General features: G+C 40.7%; 1 protein-coding gene across 4 annotated transcripts in view; it reads right to left on the reverse strand.

The window, feature by feature from the left end:
* Positions 1-1,786: 1,786 nt before the first annotated feature.
* SEC23IP (SEC23 interacting protein) overlaps positions 1,787-25,964 on the reverse strand; it is a 62,840-nt gene continuing 38,662 nt past the window's right edge. For 2 of the 4 annotated variants that reach the window (XM_078346630.1, XM_002756663.7), the window contains 7 exons: positions 20,342-20,533; positions 15,630-15,785; positions 14,957-15,059; positions 13,076-13,261; positions 12,245-12,407; positions 11,584-11,685; positions 1,787-3,338 (listed from right to left, as the gene is read on the reverse strand). In XM_078346630.1, the coding sequence (XP_078202756.1) occupies positions 11,604-11,685; positions 12,245-12,407; positions 13,076-13,261; positions 14,957-15,059; positions 15,630-15,785; positions 20,342-20,533 (882 nt within the window). In that variant the 3' untranslated portion in view covers positions 1,787-3,338; positions 11,584-11,603. Of the gene's footprint in view, positions 3,339-11,583; positions 11,686-12,244; positions 12,608-13,075; positions 13,262-14,956; positions 15,060-15,629; positions 15,786-20,341; positions 20,534-25,964 lie in introns of all 4 variants that reach the window. The other 2 variants (XR_013525151.1, XM_078346629.1) reach the window with 2 other exon arrangements.

The following is a 25,964-nucleotide window of genomic DNA, read 5'->3' on the forward strand; positions in this document are numbered from 1 at the left end:
TGCAGACATCTCAGAGGCCTCGAAGGTGCTCTCCCTGGCAGGGCTCAATCACAAGAAACCTGGCCAAAGCCCTCCCCAGGGAGGACAGGAAGGGACGGTGACCTGGAGTGAAGGCCTGGGTCTTCCCCAGACTCAAGCACTTATGGTAAAAGAACCACAGTAGTAATAATTAGCTAACATTCTGAGTGCCTACTATGTGCTGAGCACCACGATAGGTATTTTATTCATATTTTCATTTAATCCTCACAACTCTTCTAGGAGGTTGAGGAATTTCATGATAGAGGAAACTGAGCAAAAACAAAACAAAAACGCTTTGCTGAGAGGTTGGGGAAAGATCTTGCACAAGGATTCATAGCTAAATAAAGCTTGGACACAAATAAAAGTAGGTGAACACCAGAGGTCTTTATTATGCTATCAAGTTTTGGTAAGCTCAATTAGGAGGTGAAATGGCAGGATACGACTGATAACCCCCTGAAAAGTATTATAGACATGTCACGAAGACAGGTGAGCTGAGAGCCCATCCCGCGCACTGCAGGGAGACTGTCAACAGCAGGAACACAATGTCAGCACCCCACCTCACAGAGGAACAGAGTTCTATCTCCTCTCCTCTGAGGACCCAGACCTGGGAAAATGACTCTAACTAAGCCAGAATGCCAACTTACTAAGTTACAATGAGAACTATAACTTGGAGGAAAACCAAACACTCAGTGTCTAAGTTCAATTTTCCCTCTTCCCAATGGCAAAATTTACATGGGCAATGAAGTTTCCACCAGAAAATTGCTTGGTAAAAACACTAAAGTACAGCATTAAGACGGATGGCTCAAGTCATAAAAACCTGAAACGATGGTACTATAAATACCAATCATCCTAGGTTTTCTGGGATAATCTTCAATACTCCTATCATGAGACCAAATGTTGTGAGCTGCTATTTCAAATACAGGACCATCCCTGCCACGACAGTGGCATCTCCTCCTTTTCATGTTCAAGGCTCTATACAGATCATACCTTTCCAATCACATACTTACCTCAAAAACCACTCTAATCTGTGCAGTTTCCTTGTCTTACAATCATACTGTAGTTTTGAGAAAACATGCTCATCTGGTTGGATTCAAGAAGCACACATGTCCGACACATTTGGAAAGCAGGTTCCTCTTGTCACACAGCACGCTGACATAGCGGAAGAGGCCTGGGTGTCCTCATTAGTACTGTGACCACTCTTTGACCTTTGATTTCAGATGCTAGCGCTTTTTAATTTTTGTGCCCAACTCTACACATGAAACACTTTTGGAATAACTAGAGACATGACTTTCTTTATCTGGGAAGAGGAGGGCATTGAACTAGATTAGGGGCTGGGAGGGGAGGTTGGCAGGGGATGAGTTTCTCCTGAGGAGAGGTGGAGGGCAAGCTTCACTCAGCAGCTGGACCCCCACCTCGTTTATAGACTGAAATCCGGCATGGTGGTTACAACAGTGAACAATATGTTCATACACATAGACTCTGCCCCGAGGGGACCTACTGTTTTTTGGTTTTTAAGAGACTGAACAGTAATCCATACATATGTGTGTGTGTATATATGTACATACATATGTGTGTATGTACATACATATGTGTAGTATGTATATGTCCACAGGCAGAGTCACCCAAAAATTCTATTTTCTGTTTCCTCAAGTATTAAAATGAAAGGAGAAGACTGCTACCACTCAGCTGCCACATGCTGCTTCTATGAATCCTGGTCCCTCTCTGCCCATTACTCAGAAGACAGGCCAAATGATACAAAACCAGGAAGTTTTAAGGTTGAAAAATCAAACTGGATTTTATTAAAATATATGTAAATAACCCTCATTTTTCTTTATTTCATCAGCATTGGGAAGTTAAGTGAAAATTAACTAAAAAGTAGTAGTCCAAAGAGAAATGAAGGCTGAGAGGGAATCAAGAAAACCATATTCCATCACAGATCTGCCACTACCCAGTCTGGGAAAGGCATTTAGTGTCCTGGCCTCAACTGTCAAATGAGGTGGCTGAAAAATATGTTGTCTAGAGTCAATTACAGCTCTACAATTCTGTTCTAATTCTACCATTAAGAGCCAATGCTAATGTTATGTATTGACACATAAGCAGATACTCACAATGAAAGGGGAATAAACACTGAACTCATCAGGATACTTTTAAGGAAGACAAGAGAAATACAGAAGTTTGCTGCTTTAAAAAAAAATGCATTAATGTTACTGTTTTATTCATACTAATTAGAATATATACACAAAAAATGTGTATCATATATCACTTTCAAAAATTTCCATGTTCCATGAGAACTATGTAAACAATGCAAAATGTTTCCACTACATAACAAAAGAAGAAAATCAGCATTCCCATGTAGTATTAGGAAAATATTTGGATAATTTGAATTTATAGTAAAACAAAGTGAAATATTACAAAGCAGTCTTTTCATGAAGTAGCCTTATATAGCCCAGAAGCAATACGTTTCATACTTTCAAACACTTTGGTATAAGTTAAATTAATACAAAGCAAAAAAAAAGAAGAAGAAGAGGAAGAAGAAAAAAAACCTCTACTTTGGTTTTCACATTATTGGAACTTCAGCAACAAGGCAATTGCATAGCTACCTTGGATGATAAAATGGAAAACCTCTCATCTGCTTGCCTCTCCTCCTGGAAATGGACGTGCTAGGAGAGCGCTTCACAGGACTTCAGGAAAATAAGGAGCATCGCACTTCCTTCCACAATGCTCTCAGCAATAGCTTGAGGGTTTTATAAAACCTCAGAATCAGTTGGGATACAAGTGATCTTGATTATTTCCTCTTAACAAATAGAAATAACCTCACATTAAGGCAGCTCAGAAGTACAATCCACATTTAAAGTAGAACATAAATCTCTTAAAAATCATATTACTATAGTTTCTCAACAGTTCATACTTGAATAAAAAGAACATACTTCATTAATAAAAAGAAAAATCCAAGTTTAATAGCCCACTAACAATACTTTTTAAGAAACAGAAATAACTGTTTACATGCTACAAATATTTCTTCACTGATTCACACATAACTTTCACAACTGTACGACTAAGCTGATCTGGAATTTTTCATGGCATCGTTTTTATAATTACGTTTTCTCACCTATACTGTCCAAATGTGGTACTGATTTTTTTCGCTGTTTTAGTTCTGTGTACTGTCTTTTAAATGAATCCCTATATCCAAGAATTGTGGCTGAGCAACTGTCGATGAATCGCTCTTCTGTCATCCATCACAGCAGCAAAATGGGAACATCCTCTGAGGATTTTCTCAGCAATGGAAGTTACACTGGGACTTTCTGTGCAGATAAGAAAGTCTTGAAAAAAAAAAAAGAAACGTCAGTGAACTTTACAAACTTACAGTCAAATATCATGCATCGTTGTATTTTCTGAAGTAAAAGAACAGACAATCCAGCATTCAACGTTACTGACAAATAGTACAAATGCCTCCAAAGACAGCATCCCATGAACAAGTCCTCAGGCCTTCCAAAGAGACAAGAGTGCCCAGGGAACACTCAGTAAGATTAACCAGCATGATAATCTTCATAACAAAGCCAGTACAAAAAGTAAAAGACACAATTTAAAGTTGGTTATGGACAGGTGTCATGACTCTTGCCTGTAATCCCGGCATTTTGAAAAGCCAAGGCCGCTGGATCATCTGAGCTCAGAAGTTCCAGAACAGCCTGGGCAACTTGGGGAAACCCCATCTCTACCAAAAAATACAAAAAAATGAGCTGGCCATGGTGGCACACACCTGTGGTCTCCGGACGCTGAGCTGGAAGAATCACTTGAGCCTGGAAGGCAGAGATTGCTGTGAGCTGAGATCATGCCACTGCACTCCAACCTGGGTAACAGAGAGTGAGACCCCTTCCCAAAAATATTTTAAAATATTTTTTAATTTGAGACAGAAATTGCAAATTAAAAGAGATCTCGGCTCACTGCAACTTCCGCCTCCTGGATTCAAACAATTCTCCTGCCTCAGCCTCCTGAGTAGCTGGGATTACAGGCAGGTGCCATCACGCCCAGCTAATTTTTGTATTTTTAGTAGGGGCAGGGTTTCACCATGTTGGCCAGTCTGTTCTCAAATTCCTGACCTTGTGATCTGCCTGCCGTGGCCTCCCAAAGTGATGGGATTACAGGCATGAGCCACCGCACCTAGCTAAAATAAAGTATTAATAAAAGATAAAGTTAGTTATCTGTCATGTTAATTTGAGGGTGGGTTGGTTGGTTGGTTGGTTTGGAGAGAGAGTCTCACTTTGTCACCAGGCTGGAGTATAATGGCATGATCTCGGCTCACTGCAACTTCTACCTCCCGGGTTCAAGCGATTTCCCTGCCTCAGCCTCCCAAGTAGCTGGGACTACAGGCATGCACCACCAAGCCCCGCTAATATTTTTTGTATTTTAGTAGAGACAGGGTTTCACCATGTTGGCCAGGTTGGTCTTGATCTCCTGACCTTGTGATCCACCCACCTCGGCCTTCCAAAGTGCTGGGATTCCAGGTGTGAACTACCACACCTGGCCTTATTTTTTATTTAATTATTTATATTTGAGACAGGGTCTCACCCTATAGTCCAGGTTGGAGTGCAGTGGCGTGATCACAGCTCAGTGCAGCCTCAATCTCCCGAACTCCAGCAATCCTCCCACCTCATCCTCTCAAGTAGCTGGGACTACAGGTGCACACCATCAAGTAGCTGGGACTACAGGTGCACACCATCACACCCCAATGTTTTTGTGTTTTTTTTTACTTTTAATAGAGATGAGGTCTCGCTACATTACTCAGCTGGTCTCGAACTCCTGAGCTCAAGCGATCTGAATGCCTCAGCCTCCAAAGTGCTAGGATTACAGGATGAGCCACCACACCCAGCCAATCTGCAGCTTTTCAAAGAAGAATCCTAAAGAGGACTAAAAGGACATACCCTAAAACAACTATTCAGCAAAACTGACTTATGTTTGAATGAACCATGCATAGAATGATTAACATTTTAAATGGATTATTTTATGATATTAGTATAGTATTAGAAACTTAAATTCTTGACTAAATTTTACAGCCAAGTATAAGAAGAAATGAACACTGACAGTGAACGAATGATATGTGAAACAGAAGGTTCTTACTGAGTTTTTCATATAAGGTGATGGCAAGATCCTAGAATTACTATTGTTTTGGTTTTGTTTGTTTTGCTTTGTTTTGTTGGGGGAGAGTGTCAGGGGAACTTAAATTATTTCGAAATTCATTTGGGATTAACTACGAAGACTATGGTATATCGAGAATTTGTACTGCCAGATATTAAAAAGTATAAAATTACAATTATTAAAACACCATATTTCACCAAATCTAAGATACCGATTGTAAGACATTTCACTGTTATATACCATAAAAAAGATGCCCAGAAAGGGAATCTCAAAGGAGAGACCCTCACAGAAAGTGGGGCTACCAAGCATTTATAGTCTCAATGAGGGATAAAAGCAAGAAACTACATGCAGAAGGATGGCAGAGGCCTGCACACCTCTTCCTTGACAGTAGAAGGAGGAAACAAAAACTCCAGTATCTGAACCAATAACCCTACCCCTGCAAATTTTGGGGGCTGAATTCACACTACCAGCATAGTCTTAAAAAATCTCAAGCGTAGAAATTAACTTAAGCAGAGGCAGGTTGGTAGAGCCCTTCCCCCAGTAACCAGCAGGAAAAAATGTATGGATTCTCATAAAGAACTCAACTTCTGTTAAGGCAAGAGCTGACTTTATATATATATATATATATATATATATATATATATATATTTTTTTTTTTTTTTTGGAGACGAAGTTTCGCTCTTCTTGCCCAGGCTGGAGTGCAATGGCGCGATCTCGACTCACTGCAACCTCCGCCTCCTGGGTTCAGGCAATTCTCCTGCCTCAGCCTCCTGAGTAGCTGGGATTACAGGCATGCGCCACCATGCCCAGCTAATTTTTTGTATTTTTAGTAGAGACGGGGTTTCACCATGTTGACCAGGATGGTCTCGATCTGTTGACTTCATGATCCACCCACCTCAGCCTCCCAAAGTGCTGGGATTACAGGCTTGAGCCACCACACCTGGCCTTAAATTTTTTTTTTTTTAAAGTTTCACTATGTTGGCCAGGCTGGTCTCAAACTCTTGGGCTCAAGTAATCCTCCAACAGAGCTAGGATTACAGGTATGTATGATTACTGCACCAGCCCCCCACAGCTGATTTTAAGATGCATTACAAATTTAAAGATGTTAAAATGTGGAAAATATATGACTTGAAACCAATGAAGTATCATAGACAAATAAATCACTAGAAGAGACGAGAAAGCCTAGAAAACAAATATTGATTAAAATGTCAAACAACAGCAAAATATTTGGCATATGATAAAAACATTAAGCCAATGACAGAAGGGTACATTTTTCAATATATGGCACAGACAGAAATGATTATGTAAGAAAAAAAGTTAAATTGCTCTCTACACCTTACTCTTCTAAATTACAAAGCCAAATTTTAAAAAAAGAACTAAAAGTGGGGCCCGGATGCAGTGGCTCACACCTGTAATCCCAGCACTTTGGGAGGCCAAGGCGGGTGGATCACAAGGTCAAGAGATCGAGACCATCCTGGTCAACATGGTGAAACCCCATCTCTACTAAAAATACAAAAAAATTACCTGGGCATGGTGGCACGTGCCTGTAATCCCAGCTACTCGGGAGGCTGAGGCAGGAGAATTGCCTGAACCCAGGAGGCAGAGGTTGCAGTGAGCCGAGATTGCGTCATTGCACTCCAGCCTGGGTAACAAGAGCGAAACTCCGTCTCAAAAAAAAAAAAAAAAAGAGAGAGAACTAAAAGAAAATAAATGTAAATATCTAAAAGACTGGGCTGTTTTTTTTGTTTTTTTTTTTTTGAGACAGAGTCTCGCTCTGTCACATAGGCTGGAGTAGAGTGGCGCGATCTTGGGTCACGGCAACTTCCGCCTCCCGGGTTCAAGCAATTCTCCTACCTCAAGCTCCCGAGTAGCTGGGATTACAGGCACCCACCACCACACTCAGCTAATTTTTGTATTTTTGGTAGAGATGGGGTTTCACCATGTTGGCCAGGCTGGTCTCGACCTCCTGACCTCAGGTGATTTGTCTGCCTCGGCCTCCCAAATTACAGGGATTACAGGTGTGAGCCATGCCTGGCCAAGGGCTACGCATTTTTAAAATATGCTCCCCTCAGTCGCTTTCCAAAAATATCCAAAGCATAAGCAAACATAAAATGCCAATTTCAAACTGGGCAAAAATACTTGTAATGACAAAGATTAATATCCTAAATATCACAATTATAAATCCATAAGAAAGAAAAGGACCCTACCCTATACCTCCAAGAAAATGCGTAAAGCTCAAGAACACTGAACTGACAAAAGAAGTATTATCAGCCAGTTAAGACACCAAAGAGCTCAACTTCACTAGTAATAGAAATGTAGGTAAAAATGGTATTATAACAATTTCTGGCTATCAAATTGGCCATTTTTTTTTTAAACCAGGAAAACCCAGTGTTTGCAAGAGTGCAAGAATACTGGTCTTTACATACTGATGGTAAATAAGAAAATTGAGCAACTTTTCAGAAATGCAATTTAGTAAAATGTAGGGATGAAAAAGGTTGTCTTTTTTTTTTTTTTTCTTAATTTAAAATTAAAAAAAAAATTACTTCTTTCTTCCTTAAAAGATGGAGTTTCACCATGTTGGTCAGGCTGGTCTTGAACTCCCAACCTCAGGCGATCCGCCCACCCTGGCCTCCAAAGTGCTTGGATTATAAGCGTGAGCCACCACGACCAGCCTTTTTTTTTTTTTTTTTTGAGATGGAATCTTGTGCTGTTGCACGGGGTTTCACTACGTTGGCCAGGCTGGTCTCAAACTCCTAACCTCAAGTGATCCGCCTGCCTCAGCCTCTCAAGCTGGGATTACAGGCATGAGCCACCATGCCCAGCCAAAAAAGCTTTTCAAAATGTGCAATATTCTCAGAAATAAGAACACTACTTCTAAGAATTTATCCAAAGCCAACAGAGACGGGCAAAAAGTGTGTAAAACTACATATCAGAGTTATTTATAATGAAGAAAATTTGGAAAATCACCTAATATAATGAAGAAAATTTGGAAAATCACCTAACACCCAACAATGGGGTAAAATTAAGTATTTTAATAAGAGAACTATAAAATGAAATGAAATACAACTATTAAAATATCATGTATCATTGAAATACTCTTCATAATAACAAAAGATTAGAATAACTTAAACGCCCATCAGTAGGGACTGGTTAAACAAATTATGGTGTAACAGCCAATGGAATACATAAAAAGAATGAGGTTACTCTCATGTTCTGATACAGATTCTTCTCTCTGCCTGAAATGGTCTTCTTCCTCCAGATATTCACCTGGCTCGCTTGCTCAAATGACACTTTATTCATGAGGGGGGTCCCTTGTCATCTTATATACAATAACTTGCTCCTATCCCACATGCATTCCTCTCCTCATCCTGCTGCTCAATATTTACCATGTGGTGCATTTCAACTGTCCACGTGCTGTCTGACTTCCAACAGAGAAAAAAAGGTCCTTAAGGGCAGAGACTTTGGTCCACTGCTGTGAAACCCAACACCTAAAGCAGTACCTGACACTTAAGATGCTCAACAGATATTGGACAGATGGATGAATGGATGGATGGATAGATATGGGACAATCTCAAAGACACAAAAGAAAGAATTGTGTGTCAATTTTCCTATCATTTGTTTTTTTGTTTGTTTGTTTTGTTTTTTGATTTTTTTTTGAGACGGAGTCTCACTCTGACATCCAGGCTGGAGTGCAGTGGCACAATCTCCGCTCACCACAATCTCTACCTCCTGGGTTCAAGCGATTCTCCTACCTCACCCTCCTGAGTTGCTGGGATTACAGGCACCCACCACCATGCCCAGCTAGTTTTTGTACTTTTAGAAGAGACAGGGTTTCACCATGTTAGCCAGACTGGTCTTGACCTCCTGACCATCCCTCAGGTGATCCATCCCCCTCTGCCTTCCAAAGTGCTGGGATTACAGGCATGAGCCACCGCTTCTTTTGTCTTTTAAAAAAGACAAAAAAAGGCACAGCCTGTTTTGCACAGCCTCCCTGCCTCTAGGCAGGAAGGATGGGGATGAGTTCTAGGAGAGAAATTTTTCACTTCTGGCCTTGCGTTTCCCAACCTAGGCACCTACCACCAGGCCCAGCTGATAGATATAGATGATATAGATATAGATGATATAGATATAGATATAGATATAGATATAGATATAGATATAGATATAGATATAGATTAGATATAGATATAGATATAGATATAGTTTTGTTTTGTTTTTTTGAGACAGAGTCTCACTCTGTTACTAGGCTGGAGTACTGTGGCATACTCTCGGTTCACTGCATCTCCACCTCCTGGGTTCAAGCAATTCTCCTGCTCAGCCTCCCGAGTAGCTGGGACTACAGGCCCCTGCCAAAACGCCTGGCTGATTTATGTATTTTTAGTAGAGATGGGGTTTTACCATGTTGGCCAGGATGGTCTCAATCTCTTGACCTTGTGATTCACCCTCTTCAGCCTCCCAAAGTGCTGCAATTAGATGTGTGAGCCACCAGGTCTGGCCTACACTTAAGTTGTATTTTACTTTGTTACAAGTTTAATTTTGGAAATGGAGCCAAAAAAATTTCTTTAAGGAAGCCCTAATAAAAGTGGTTACCTCTCTAAAACGAGGTAGAAGATGAGGCTGAAGGAATCTTCATTTACCACTTACTCTTAGAAAACCAATAATGGCAGGAATTTCTTTTGATTTCAGTAATGTAGTGCTCAGCACTTTGTATCTGCTTCTTTAAAAGGCTTTAAAATTTCTAACTTTTTTAAAAAAACACATTACTTATTTTTAAAAGTGATGCATAACCTAGTGATGAAATATGAGTATCTGGTGTCTCAGGAGGATCGTTCGGAATACAGAGTATGGCTGACTTGCAGGTCAGCTGACCCATCACAGACTTAACCTCCTTCTCTGTTCCTTCCCTCTATAAAGATTGAGAATGCTCAAACCATCACTTTTACAATCTTTTATACAGACTCAAGACATTGGGCGTTAGATACAGGCCTAGTCAATAGCTATGAGTAAATTTTTGAACAAGCTTCTGCTTCCCTAATTAAAAGCGACAGATGTGAGCAGTACTACCCTATCCCCTTATTCGTGTCGTGAATATAGATATGGTACCTGCAACTATGAGGGCATCTTGTAACTATGAGGCAGCAAGAGCCAACATTCAGGGGGAAAGACGCAAGCACTCCAGGTGCCTGGTAGAGTCCTTCAACAGAGGAACCCTTCCTGTTACAGAAGAAAAATAAACCTCTGTTTGTTTAATGTATTGTAAACTGCGCTCTGTGACCTGCAGCCAAAGGAATTCCTAACTGATATTCTTGGGAATCTATTTTAAAAAGAAACTAAGAGCCAGGCATGGTGGCGCGTGCCTGTAGTCCTAGCTTCTCAGGAGGCTGAGGCTGGAGAATCCCTTGAGTTCAGAAGTTCTGGGCTGTAGTGCGCTATACTGATCTGGTGTCCGCACTAAGTTCGGCATCAATATGGTGACCTCCTGGGAGTGGGGGACCACCAGGTTGCCTAAGGAGGGGTGAACCAGCCCAGGTCGGAAATGGAGCAGGTCAAAACTCCCGTGCTGATCAGTAGTGGGATTGTGCCTGTGAATAGCCACTGCACTCCAGCCTGGGCAACACAGTGAGACCCTACCTCTTTTTAAAAAAAATTAAAAAAAAAAAAAATAAAGAAACTAAAAATAAAAGAACTCATTCTTTGTAAATTTAGAAAGAAGACTGTAGGCCGGGCGTGGTGGCTCATGCCTGTCATCCCAGCACTTTGGGAGGCCAAGGTGGGCAGATCACAAGGTCAGGAGATCAAGACCATCCTGGCTAGCATGATGAAACCCCGTCTCTACTATAAGTACAAAAAATCAGCCGAGCGTGGTGGCAGTCGCCTGTAGTCCCAGCTAATCGGGAGGCTGAGGTAGGAGAATTGCTTGGACCTAGGAGGCAGAGGTTGCAGTGAGCCAAGATCGCGCCACTGCACTCTAGCCTGGGCAACAGAGTGAGACCTCATCTCAAAAAAAAAAAAAAATGTGGGCTTCGAAGCCAAACAGATGGGGATGGGTGCAGTGGCTGCACCTGTAATCCCAACACTGCGGGAAGCTGAGGTGAGAGGATCACTTGAGCCCAGAAGTTTGAGGTTGTGGTGTGCTAGGATTCTAACCACTGCACTCTAGCCTGGGCGACAGAGTGAGACCCCAAGAAAGAAAGAGAAGAAAGAAAGAAAGGGGGTGGGGAGAAAGAAAGAAAGAAAACTATAAAAAGTCAGAAATATACATTGCAAACCAATTCTCTTCCTTAATGTCTCTATTGTGAATTTTTTAAAACAACAAAACAACAAAAACTCAGAGGAAACACAAAAAAGCAAAATCAGTCAACATCAACTCCATACAACAGATATTAGAACACAAACATTTAGAATGTGTCCATTCAACAAGGATAAACTCACACAGTAAAACTGAAGTCTGATCAATGCTGGGGCTGCTCTGGACTAATGTTCATTGTTCGATAAATTTCTTTAAGTAGTAACAGAGCAGTATCTTCAGATTCCCTACGAAAAGAAAAAGCACACTTACCTAAGAAACAATTAGTAGAAATTAACTTCTATGCACAATGGTAGAAAATGTAGGTTCTATTCTATTCAACTCTAAGAAGGGCAAATGATAGCAATGTAATCTCAGTGTAATAAATAAAGCAGTGTAATCTCAGAGCTGCCCTTAAAAACTAAGTGGTAAAAAGCTCATAGTTGGATCTTGGGAGAAAAAAAAACTAAATGGATACTGATTAGCGCCAAAATAGCTGTGCTGCAATTCTCCTTCGCGACAGGGATACAGGAAAGAATGGCATTTCAAAGTCCCTACCACTCCCACTGTGAAAGGCATTCCCATGAAAACAGTGTGCAAGAACCAAGGGTCTTTGGTCAAAAACAGATGACATAGTGCCATCTGGTGGATAACTAAAGGGGAAAAATCATGATTCTGAATATATAACAGTTCCAATGAATATTCACAGCACATTGTATCAGTAAAAGAATCTCACTAAAACTAAAACTGCTGCATGTGCTAGCACCTAAAGCCCACTCAAATGTTCCCAAATTTAAGAACACTTACCAATAGCATAAGTGACTCTGAAGAGCAAAAAGATATTCATTAAAACTCTCTATTGGTTTTTCTTGAAGAACGTAGTCAATTCGGCGGCCTCCATTTAACATTCCAACCTTCCCTAAGTAGTCCTCATCCTTGGAAAAATCTGGACTTTCAACAACCTTTTCTGCTAGAATTTAAATCATTTCAATATCAAAGTCAATCACTTAATCATTATCCTTTGACTTTAGCTGACTTTCTGGGCTCAATTGAGAATACTGCTTGACACACGTAGCAACCTGAGGAGCTACCAGGCTCACTCCCCATTCCTCCAAAGAGCCAGGGGAAGAGGGGCTGGTTACCCAAGAGAGAGGAGAAAGAGCCAACAAGCTGAGAGGAGTTGTGAAGATAAGGGGTGAGAAAGCATTGTAGAAAAAAAGGAAATAGGATTAGAATCTGAAAAAGTCAAGAACATCACAGCACAATGACCTAACATTGCATAACTCTGTAACATAGTTAATCAACAGTATTAGAAAGAACACTTCTCAGAGTAAGTCTTTAAAATGCAAACACTAAAACAAAGTGAGTGCTCATCTAGGAAATTCCACTCTGGCCTTAACAATCTCAATAAAATTTTTAAACTGCAGAGGAAAAAGTTCAGTAACTATCAGGTAAAAACCCACTAAAAAAAAGATGACATGGGTTTTGAAGTAATGCAACTGACAATACAGTTTCCTTTAAAGAGCTTCTATAATTTAACAAAAAAGTCTAGAAAGGAAACGCATCATTATATAACTTTTAAGTGTTACACTCATATAAAACATTTGTATTAGCAAATGACTCAAATGTCAAATTTACCTTCAACGACTTGCTTTTCTTCTTCTTCTTTGATCTGATTGGCCACCTTCTCCAATTCTTCTTGCAACTGAGTTGAAGAGGTATGAGCACGGGCAAACTCATTTAATGTCTGCCAAGCACTTTTGAGAGAGCTAATAAAACCCTGCTTCAAATCAGATCCCATACGAGAGAGACTTTCTTTCAATTCTAAAGAGATTAAGATGGCATAAGTTCATTAGTCACTGGGTAAACTTCTGCATCACAAAAATTACAAGTTAACACTCTTCTCAGACAAGATAAGACTGCTTCTTCCTCTCTTAAATGTCAAATATATGGAGTGCTCAGCCAAGAACCCTCAACATGTTAAAATGTCATGGAGAGTCTCATTCTGTTATTTCTTTCTTAACGACTAAACTTGATCCAGCCAAAATCTACAAATATCCTCTCTCCAAATAAAAAAAGTTCAAATACCATAAAAATGTAAACACATTCTTACAGTTAAAAATAAAAAAAAGTAAATTTAGACATGGGGGCCAGACACAGTAGTTCACACCAGTAATTCCAAAATTTTGGGAGGCCAAGATGGGAGAATCGTTTGAGGCCCAGAGTTCAAGATTAGCCTGGGCAACAGAGTGAGACCCTATCTCTATTGTTAAAAACATAAAAATAAAAAGAGGTCTACAAGATTTAAAAATGTAAACAGGAAGTGGTTTTGAGAATTTAAGATTCTTTTTTTTTTTTCTTTTTTGAGACGGAGTCTCACTCTGTTGCCCAGCCTGGAGTGCAATAGCACAATCTTGGCTCACTGCCACCTTCACCTCCCGGGTTCAAGGGGAGAATTTAAGATTCTGATTGAATCACAACTTAAACTCCAACTCAGAAATGAAGAAATCCCTGCTCCCTCACTTTTTCTACTATTGTCTAATAATCACGTGTGAATTCAAGGTCTCTTGAGTTATAAAACATGTCTCAGTTTAACTTCAAAAGTTAAATATTTCGAAAAAGCATGTTAGCAAAACAAACAAAAAACATACTTTCGCATAAGAGTGCACAATCACTTTTCCTTCTCTTCTGCCACTCCCATCCCTTCTACCCAAACTTTCAAATGTAGGGTTAATATACACCATTAACAGGAAAAAGAGAAACCTAAATTCTACTTGGAATCACCAATCTATTATGTTTAATGAATTTTTTAATAGGAAAGTGTGTCTAGTTAGCAAGAAAATGACAATTCACTTAGACAACATCAAATTTATTTCTTGATGGTCTGGTCATTACTTTAAATATTATTCTTCTGCCTAATTCCAAAACTTATAACCAAACTCTATCAAAATCTAATTATGAGGCTAGGCGCAGTGGCTCAAGCCTGTAATCTCAGCACTTTGGGAGGCTAAGGCGGGTGGATTACAAGGTCAAGAGATCTAGACCATCCTGGCCAACATAGTGGAACCCGTCTCTACTAAAAACACAAAAAAATTAGCTGGGCATGGTGGTGTGCGCCTGTAGTCCCAGCTACCCAGGAGGCTGAGGCAGGAGAACTGCTTGAACCCAGGAGGCGGAGGTTGCAGTGAGCCGAGATCGCGTCACTGCACTCCGGCCTGGCACCTGGCAACAGAGCGAGACTCTGTCTCAAAAAAAAAAAAAAATCTAATTATGCATCTTATTACCTTATTACCAACTTCCCCCATTCTTAATTATCTCAACAATTAGAATGTCATCAAAGAGAAATAACTTACTTATAACTTTGTTACAGCTCTTCCAAATTCTTAGTTTAAAAGTTCTGAACATAGTAGGAACTTAAATAATACCAATGCTTCAGAGACAATTTAGTGTCAAAATTTTCATAATTCATTACAGATTATAAATGACAGGAAAAAAATTTTTATAGTATTTGCTTTTTACCTAAATGAAGTCTTTTTCTGCCTTTGTGATGTGGAATGAGAACAGCTTTTAGGTCCAAATCTGGAACAATCATAGGTTCTAATCTATATGCCACTGGATCAAGCTATAAATAGAAGAATTTATGAATAAATGAATAAAAGAGATTTATGAAGCTGTTTTGAGTTATATGCCTTCGCTGGGTAAGAAAATGGATACATGGCAAATCAGAGATTTTTATTTTTCTCCAAGTCTTATTCAAATACTGACAATTATAAAAAGATTTTCTAGTTTGTGTGTAAGGTTACTTTGCAAGCAAGGCAACAAAATTATTTCCTTGAACAAAGGCTTTTGGTAGAAAAGTTTATTGGAAAGTGTCAGACTATAACTCTTAGAACACAGAGTTGGAAAAAAAAAACACAGAGTTGAACCATACAAAATCAAGATTTTGTAGAATTTATTAGGATAAAGAGGACAGGTTCTTCATCTTGTTCAAAAGAGAAAGTAAAATGCCAGGCACAGAGGCTCACACCTGTAATCCCAGCAATTTGGGAGGCTGAGATGGAAGGATCACTTGAGGCCAGGAGTTTGATACCAGCCTGGTCAACAGAGCAAGACCCCATCTCTATAAAAAAGTAAAAAATTTTTTTAAAAAGAAAAAACTGTTTTAAAAAAGAAAGTAAAATCAGTTACTTACCGGATGATAAATATTGAAGAACCCTTTACAGGTAGGAAGGCTGTAATTCTCATCTATCCTGTCAATTCCTCGAATAGTAAGAAACATAGCAATTGGAGATCCCAAGGCAAAGAATAACTCTGGTTCAAAGTCTAATGAGTTGTAAGCAACAGAAACCTGGAAAGAATCAAATAACAATAAAAGATGATTGTTCCAACGTCACATAGTAGAAAATTCTTCTGAATGTTCAAAAATTCTTAGAACTACACCTACTTAAAAACACCAAACACAACCTAGGACTTCTCTCCATAGGAGGCACCTAACTTCATCTTTCACTGAGTAGAAGTGATGGGAGCTTTTGGGCTAGAGTGTCTGAGGCAAGCATGGTGAAGCCAGGATGGTAGGTTTGTTTTGTTTTGTTTTTTAATTTTTTAATTAAAACGATATAAAAATTTTAAAAAATAAAAATAAAAATAAACAAACAGATGATGCCCCTCAGACAGCTGTTGCTAGCTTAAAAGTACTAAGAAAATTCTCTTTAAAATCTTTATAGACTATTATATCCTCTAACTATACTTTTACTTATTGTTTAGCATAGCAAATAGTATATAAGAATTACTATATTTATATGGTTATAAATATGGTTAAAACTTTAGACTTCTAAGCTCAAACTGCCTGGGTCTGAATCATGGTTTCACTCCTTCCTCACTGTGTGACCTTGGGCAGGCTTCTTAACCTCTCTCTCCTTCACCTCAGTTTCCTGATTTATAAATGGGGATTATAACAATGCCAAGCTCACATGTGACTGAAAAATAAATCACCGAATCCATATAAGGTGCTTAGCTCAGAACCTGGTTTGCTTAAGCACTCAGTGAGCATTACTTCTGTTATTATTATAACTATCAACCTCTCCAGTTAAGTTTCTTTCCATCAGAAAAATGATTTGTCCTGAAAGAGCATATTTTGAGTAGCTTACATGTAGCCTCTCTCAAGAGAAAGCACTGTCATCTGTATAACACTCCACAGTTTGCAAAGCTCTTTCATTTGTTTCTCAGTAGCAGAAAACGTGTCTTTTTATTTTAGTATCTTAAGAGCAAAGAACAATGAATGGCATAATCCAAGTGTTTGACAGAGGTCCACAGACAGAGGGAGGCAAGGCAAAAACCATTATGCCCATGGTGAAGCTCAAATACGTGACATGACTTACCCAAGAACACAGAGCCAGTGAGTGGCAGAGTGCAGACTTAGATCCAGGACTTGTAATTCCAAATCCAATTATCTTTCTACTATACTAAGCTGCCCTTCTAACTAAGTCACATTCCTTCACATTCCTAGGTTTGTCCTTATATTTACAAATTTGACAGCTTTGTTCCAGCAAACAAAAAAAAGAAAAAGAAAGCTAAAGAACAATTACAAACTGGAAGAAATATTTATAACATACATGACAAGGAGCTAATAACTTTAATCTGGAAACATTTCTTAAATGTCAGTAAAGAAAAAAAAACACAATAGAAAAACAGGTAAATTGGGCCAGGCGCAGTGGCTCATGCCTGTAATCCCAGCACTTTGGGAGGCCAAGGTGGGCAGATCACAAAGTCAAGAGATCGAGACCATCCTGACCAATGTGGTGAAACCCTGTCTCTACTAAAAATACAACAATTAGCTGGGCATGGTGGTATGTGCCTGTAGTCCCAGCTTCTCAGGAGGCTGAGGTAGGAGAATTGCTTCAATCTGGGATCGGAGATTGCAGTGAGCCAAGATTGCACCACTACACTCCAGCCTGGAGACAGAGCAAGACTCCATCTCAAAAAAAAAAAAAAACAGGTAAATTCAACACTTAAGGAAAAATGTGTAAAAAATGTGAGAAAATATCTAACCTCACTAATGCTCAAAGAAATAGAGTGTGATACCATTTTCCCTATGAGGTTATCAGAAACGTAATGAAATACTAAAAGGAAAGTAAGAAATACTAAAAAGAAAGGAAAAAAATTATATGAAAATATACACACAAAAAAATCTTTTAGAATAAAGTTGTCAATGTGAAAATACTACATATTTTTAAAGGAAAATGGTAGTACCAGTACTGGCAATGGACAAGGGAAACAGGCAACCTTCTAAACTGCCAGTGAGAATACAAATTGGTGCCTCTCCAGGGGAAGTGACTGTGTCCATCCTTTGGCCCAGCTATCCTATGTCTACCAACTTAACTGAAAGAAATCATAAAGAATGTGCACAGAAAACTGGCTTTAAAATGTTCATCACCAGACTACCTGAAAGAGTAAAAAAGTATAAACTGCCTACATGTCTAATATGATGGGTTGGATTGTGTCCCCACAAAACATTTATGTTGAAGTTAACCCCCAACACCTCATAATGCGACTTTATTTGGAACTTGGGTCTTTAAAAAGGTAATCAAGTTAAAATGAGATCACTGGGATGGGCCCTAATCTGACTGATTTCTGAAACGGGGAAATTTGGACACACAGACAGACACTCACAGCAGGAAGATGATATGAAGAGATAAGGAGAGTACAACATAAAAAAGGAAGGCCGGGGCTGGGCGTGGTGGCTCAAGCCTGTAATCCTGGCACTTTGGGAGGCTGAGGTGGGTGGATCACGAGGTCAAGAGATTGAAACCATCCTGGTCAACATAGTGAAACCCCGTCTCTACTAAAAATACAAAAAATTAGCTGGGCATGGTGGCGCGTGCCTGTAATCCCAGCTACTCAGGAGGCTGAGGCAGGAGAATTGCTGAACCCAGGAGGCAGAGGTGGTGGTGAGCCAAGATCACGCCATTGCACTCTAGCCTGGGTAACAAGAGCAAAACTCCGTCTCGAAAAAAAAAAAGGAAGGCCAGAGAGATGCACCTAGAAACCAAGAACTGCCAAAGATGCCAGCAAATCTCTAAAAGCTCGGAAGAAACGCAGAAGGATTCCCCTCCAAGCTTCAGAGAGAGAATGGTCCTGCTACCACCCTTATCTCTTCTGGTTTGCAGAACTGTGTGACAACAAATTTCTATGGTTCAAGGCCACCCAAGTTGTGGTACTTCGCTATGGCGCCTTAAGAAACTAATACTTTCAATAATAAGGAAATAAGAATAAGTCATTATCTGTCCAAACAGTGAAATTACAGTCATTACTGATTAAAGCAGTCATTAAAAATGCAGTTGTAGGCCCGAAGCAGTAGCTCATGCCTGTAAGTAATCCTGGCATTTTGGAAAGCCAAGGCAGGAGGATCACTTGAGGCCAGGAGTTCAAGGCTAGCCTGAGCAACATTTCTGTCTTTACAAAAAAATGAAAAAAATTAGCCAGGTGTGGTGGTGCACACCTACAGTCCTAGCCACCTGGGAGGCTGAGATAGAGGTATCCTTTGAACCCAAACCTCAAACTCTTGTTCTGAGGTTACAACGGGCTACGATCACCTCATTGCACTCCAGCCTGTGCAATAGAGTAAGACTGTCTCTATAAAGAGAAAAGAGAAAAGAAAACGAAATTGTAGAGGAATATTTACTTACTTAAGAATATATTCTGCCAGGTGTGCTGGCTCACGCCTATAAACCCAGCACTTTGGGAGGCCGAGGTGGGCGGATCACAAGGTCAGGAGATTGACACCATCCTGGCTAACACATTGAAACCCCATCTCTACTAAAAACACAAAACAACAGCTGGGCATGGTGGCACACACCTGTAGTCCCAGCTACTCAGGAGGCTTAGGCAGAAGAATCGCTTGAACCCAGGAGGTGGAGGCTGCAGTGAGCTGAGTTCGCCCCACTGCACTCCAGCCTGGGTGACAGAGGAAGACTCTGTCGCAAAAAAAAAAAAAAAAAAAAAGGCCAGGCATGGTGGCTCACACCTATAATCCCAGCTCTTTCGGAGGCCAAGGCAAGCAGATCACGAGGTCAAGAGATCGAGGCCATCCAATCCAACATGGTGAAACCCCATCCCTACTAAAAAATACAAAAATAAGCTGGGTGCGTGCCTGTAGTCCCAGCTACTCGGGAGGCGGAGGCAGCAGAATCACTTGAACCTGGGAGGCGGAGGTTGCAGTGAGCCGAGATCACACCACTGCACTCCAGCCTGGCGACAGAGAAAGACTCCATCTCAAAAAAAAAAAAAATATATTCCTCTGCAATTTCATTTTAATACAAATAAAACATCCAATTTCATTTTGTACCTTCATGAACTCACTTATGAAAATGCATCTTTATATACCCAACTATAAATATCCTGACAGTAACACTGACTAAAAGGAATTCAATAAGTCTGAAAGCCACTGTGATACAAGTATGTTAAAACATATTATTAAATGCAGCATTGGTCAATTTTTATAAGACTTTTTCCCCAAGGGAAGAATTACAAGTAGCAGAAAACATAAGTTGAGTGAATAGAGCCAAGTTGCTCTCATAGAAACTGAAGTATATTCTGAACATAATTTTCTAACTATGGCCAGCCACTTCTGTTGTTAGTGGCCATGAGACTAATGCTACAAAAGTATGTGTGAGTGTGGAAAAACTGAAATAGAGACAAATTCCGAAGTCAGATAACATGTTCTGTATGCACTTAATCCTTTATTTTGAGCACTGTCGAAGAAGCAAAAAATTTTCACTAAATCATTTTTCTCCACATCCCAAATAAATATCAAAAAAATATTTAAAGAACTTAAAGCCAGCCCAAATGATAAAGATGTATGATTCCAACATGAACTATGTAGCCCTAGTCCATACGCAAACTTACCTGTCCAGCGCCAACTTCAAAAGATTCATAATTAACACACACAGAAGAAACGTAAGCACCAACTGGAAGTTTCCTCTTTGACTCATTAGATTCTGCGGGGAGAGAAGCCATGTCTTTAGTTTTCTGGGCACTTTCCTCTTGTCCTTTTGTAGAAGTGACTGCCATTGCCTTCTTTTCTGACAATGCTTTTTTCTGTAAAATACCAAAATGTAGTAACATAATCTTGAGGAAAGGTTCAGCTCCCAGCTATCATTATAAAACATGTTATCTCAGTGTTAAGGGATGATTAGTAACTTCTTAGGAATAGTAATAGTATTTGGATTTTTTTAATGTCCTTTTTATTCCCTGAAGCTTTTGCTTTAGCTAATTAAAAAAAATGTCCAGGCCACGCACAGTGGCTCACTCTGTAATCTCAGCAATTTGGGAGGCCAAGGTGGCAGAATCGTTTGAGGACAGGAGTTCAAGACCAATGTAGGCAACATAGTGAGACCTCTATCTCTACAAAAAATAAAAAAGTAGCCAGGCCTGGTGGTGTACACCTGTGGTCCCAGCTACTCAGGAGGCTGATGTGGGAGGATCACTTGAGCCTAGAAGGTCAAGACTGCAGTGACCTGTGATCGTGCCACTGCACTCCAGCCTGGGCAACAGAGAGAGACCTGTCTCAGAAAAAAAATTAAAATTTAAAAAACTTTGTACATGTCCTTTTTAGACATGCATACTAAATATTTGGGGAACAAATGTCACAATGTCTATAATTTAATATTCTTAAGAAAAACAAGAAGCAAAGAAAATATAGCAAAACAGCTACAACTAAGTATTGGCTCTCGTTAGACAAATCCCAATAATATTACTTTGAGTAAAAGAAACCAAGTATAAAAGAATATATAGGCCGGGTGCAGTGGCTCACGCCTCTAATTCCAACACTTTGAGAGGCCGAGGCAGGCGGATCACGAGGTCAAGAAACCAAAACCATCCTGGCCAACAGGGTGAAACCCCGTCTCTACTAAAAAATACAAAAATTAGCTGGGCATGGTGGCTATAGTCCCAGCTACTCAGGAGGCTGAGGCAGAAGAATTGCTTGAACCCAGCAGGCGGAGATTGCAGTGAGCCAAGATTGTGCCACTGCACTCCAGCCTGGCACCTGGTGACAGAGCACGACTTTGTCTCAAAAAAAAAAAAAAAGAATATATATTATTCATTCTATTTACATGAATTTTTATAACAGGCAAAACTATTCCATATTGAAGGAAATCAGAAGTGTGGTTTTGTGGTGGGAGGAGTTAACTAGAAAGAAGCATGAGGGAGCTACCTGAGCTCCCTCATAAAATAGAAATGAACACAGAAATGTTCAATTTCTTATTTTAGGCAGTGATTACACAAGTGCATACAGTTGTGAAAACTTATCCTACTGCACACTTAAGATGTAAGCATTTCAGCACACGCCTGTAATCCCAGCACTTTGGAAGGCTGAGGTGGGTGGATCACTTGAGCTCAGGGGTTCAAGACCAGCCTGGGCAACATGGCAAGACCCCATCTCTATAAAAAATAGAAAAATTAGCCAGGCATGGTGGTACCAACCTGAAGTCTCAGCTACTTGGGAGGATGAGGTGGGAGGATTGCTTGAACCCAGAAGATGGAGGTTGCAGTGAGCCATGTGGGCAACACTCTTGAGTAACAGAGTGAGACCCTGTCTCAAAAAATAATAATAAATAATTTTTCAAAAGATCTGTGTTTCTATAAGTAAACAAAAGCTTTGGGGCATCTACACAAAAGCTATTATCTCAGCTAGGCACCGTGGCCCATGCCTGTAATCCCCGCACTTTGGGAGGCCAAGGCAGGTGGATCACCTGAGGTCAGGAGTTTGAGATCGGCCTGACCAACATGGCAAAACCCCATCTCTATTAAAAATACAAAAAAATTACCTGAGCGTGCTGGCACATGCCTGTAATCCCAGCTACTTGGGAGACTGAAGCAAGAGAACTGCTTGAACCTGGGAGACAGAGGTTGCAGTGAGCTGAGATCCAGCACTGCATTTCAGCCTGAGCAACACAGCAGGACTCGTCTCAAAAAAAAAAAAGTGGGGGAGGACTCAAGATGGCACTGTGAGAACCCAGGATTGGAGCTCTCGTTGAATCCGCGGAGAAGTGAGTCGGAGCTGCATTTCCAGACTGATCTTTGTTGCCCACAGAACGGGGAAATTCCCAAGTATAAAGGAGACGCGGGACGCCAGGCAGTACCTCTGCCTGGCGAAGCCGGCAGCCGGGGTGGCGGCGGAAGGCCCTACCCAACGCTCCCCACAGGGCGTGCTTGTCCGGGTGCCCTGTTGAACCGGCAACCTGAGACTTGAGAGGGCTGGACTTGAGACTGAACGAGACTTGGACAGTGGGCCAGCCCAGGGGATTGCAGGGACAGAGCGTTTGGGGTAGCCCAGTGGGATGAACAAAAACCGCGATTTCAAACGATCCCCGTGCAGACGGTCCGAGACGCTCTGTGGGAGAGGGGCGTCCACCATTACCGAGGCAACCCGCCCCAACTGAGATACACGCCCACTGCTGACGCAGCCAGCCGTTGCCGAGGCAACCCGTCCCTACTGAGACACACGCCCACTGCTGACGCAGCCTGCCGTTGCCGAGGCAACCCGCTACAACAGAGAGACTCCGCCGCAGGGCGTGGCGGAGACCACAGCAGAACAGCAGAGCCTGCAGCAACAGGGCGAACCACACAACAGCAGGGCAGAGCCTCGGCAGGCAAACAGTGGCTAGTCTGCCTCCTAGCTGGGCAGGACACCTCAATGGACATCCAAAAATAAAGCGCGAACCCCCCCAACACAGAGCATTTGAGAAAAAAAGGGTTTTTTTAATGAGCTCTGTTGCAGCAGAATCAAACATAGCAGCCTAAGAGCCCTGAATGAACAACAGAGCTCACAGCTCAGCACTTGAGCTCCTATTAAGTACAGACTGTCTCCTCAAGCAGCTCCCTGACCCCTCCATATCCAAAAGACTGACCTTTGGCAGGCATCATCCTGGGACAAAGATAGCAGAAAAAGAAACTGGTAGCATCCCTCACTGTGCCACAGCTGCTAGAGGTGCACCCCAGACAAGCAGGGCCTGGAGTGGACCTCGGCAGTCGTACAGCGAAGGGGCTAGACTGGTAGAAGGAAAACCAAGTAACAGAAATACTTCATCATCAACAATCTGGGTGTCCACTCAGAGACCCAATCGAAAAGTCAGCAACTACGCAGATGACAAGTGGATAAATCCACAAAGATGGGAAGAAACCAGCGAAAAAAGGAGGAAAACACCCGAAACCAGATCACCTTGCCTCCTAGAAAGGACCAAAACTCCTCACCAGCAAGGGAACAAAGCTGGACGGAGAATAACTGTGACGAAATGACGGAATTAGACTTCAGAAGGTGGATAATGAGAAACTTTTGTGAACTAAAAGAATATGTATTAAATCAATGCAAAGAAACTAAGGAACTTAAAAAAAGATATGAGGAAATGATAACAAGAATGGATAACTTAGAGAGGAATATGAATGAATTAAAGGAGCTGAAAAACACAATACGAGAACTTCGCGAAGCATGCACAAGTTTCAATAGCCGAATTGACCAAGCAGAAGAAAGAATATCTGAAGTCGAAGACCAACTCAATGAAATAAAACGAGAAACCAAGATCAGAGAAAAAAGCGCAAAAAGGAATGAACAAGTCTCCAAGAAATGTGGGACTATGTGAAAAGACCTAACCTACATTTGATAGGTGTACCAGAAGGGGACGAAGAGAATGAATCCAAGCTGGAAAATACTCTTCAGGACATCATCCAGGAAAATTTCCCCCACCTAGCAAGACAGGCCAACACTCAAATGCAGGAAATACAGAGAACACCACAAAGATATTCCGCAAGAAGAGCAACCCCAAGGCACATAATCGTCAGATTCAACAAGGTTGAAATAAAGGAGAAAATACTAAGGGCAGCCAGAGAGAAAGGTCGGGTCACCCACAAAGGGAAGCCCATCAGACTCACAGCAGATCTCTCGGCAGAAACACTACAAGCCAGAAGAGAGTGGGGGCCAATATTCAACATTCTTAAAGAAAAGAACTTTCAACCCAGAATTTCATATCCAGCCAAACTGAGCTTCAGAAGTGAAGGAAAAATAAAATCCTTTGCAAACAAGCAAGTAAGTACTCAGAGATTTTGTCATCACCAGGCCTGCTTTACAAGAGCTCCTGAAAGAGGCACTACACACAGAAAGGAACAACCAGTACCAGCCATTTCAAAATCACACTAAATGGTAAAGAGCATCAACATAATGAAGAATCTACAACAACTAACAGGCAAAACAGCAACTTAGCATGAAAATGGCAGTATCAAATTTACACATAACAATATTAACCCTAAATGTAAATGGACTAAATGCACCAATCAAAAGACACAGACTGGCAAATTGGATAAAAATCCAAAACCCATCAGTGTGCTGTATCCAGGAAACCCATCTCACATGCACGGATACACAAAGGCTCAAAATAAAGGGATGGAGGAAGATTTACCAAGCAAATGGAGAGCAAAAAAAAGCAGGAGTTGCAATTCTCATCTCAGATAAAATAGACTTTAAAGCAACAAAGATCAAAAGAGACAAAGGAGGCCATTATATAATGGTAAAAGGATCGATACAACAAGAAGAGTTAATGATCCTGAACATATATGGACCCAATGCAGGAGCACCCAGATACATAAGGCAAGTTCTTAATGACTTACAAAGAGACTTAGACTCTCACACAATAATAGTGGGAGACTTTAACACTCCACTGTCAATATTAGACAGATCAACCAGACAGAAAATCAACAAGGATATCCAGGGCTTAAACTCAGACCTGGAGCAAGCAAACCTGATAGACATTTACAGAGCTCTCCACCCCAAATCCACAGAATACACATTCTTCTCAGCACCACATCACACCTACTCTAAAATTGACCACATAATTGGAAGTAAAGCACTGCTCAGCAAATGCAAAACAACTGAAATCATAACAAACAGCCTCTCAGACCATAGTGCAATCAAGTTAGAACTCAGAATACAGAAACCAACCCAGAACCGCACAGCTTCATGGAAACTGAACAACTGGCTCTTGAATGTTGACTGGGTAAACAATGAAATGAAGACAGAAATAAAGAAGTTCTTCGAAACCAATGAGAACGAAGACACAACGTGCCAGAACCTCTGGGACACATTTAAAGCAGTCTCTAGAGGAAAGTATATAGCAATAAGTGCCCATATGAGGAGAATGGAGAGATCCAAGCTTGACACCCTATAGTCAAAATTGAAAGAGCTAGAGGAGCAAGATCAAAAAAACTCAAAACCCAGCAGAAGACAAGAAATAACTAAGATCAGAGCTGAACTGAAGGAGATTGAGACACGAAAAACCCTTCAAAAAATCAATAAATCCAAGAGCTGGTTTTTGGAAAAGATCAACAAAATAGACAGACCACTAGCCAGATTGATTAAAAATAAAAGAGAGAACAACCAAATAGATGCAATAAAAAATGATAAAGGGGAAATCACCACAGATTCCACAGAAATTCAAACCATCATCAGAGAATATTACAAACAACTCTATGCACATAA

Source organism: Callithrix jacchus, chromosome 12 (assembly GCF_049354715.1).
Source record: "Callithrix jacchus isolate 240 chromosome 12, calJac240_pri, whole genome shotgun sequence".
NCBI lineage: Eukaryota > Metazoa > Chordata > Mammalia > Primates > Cebidae > Callithrix > Callithrix jacchus.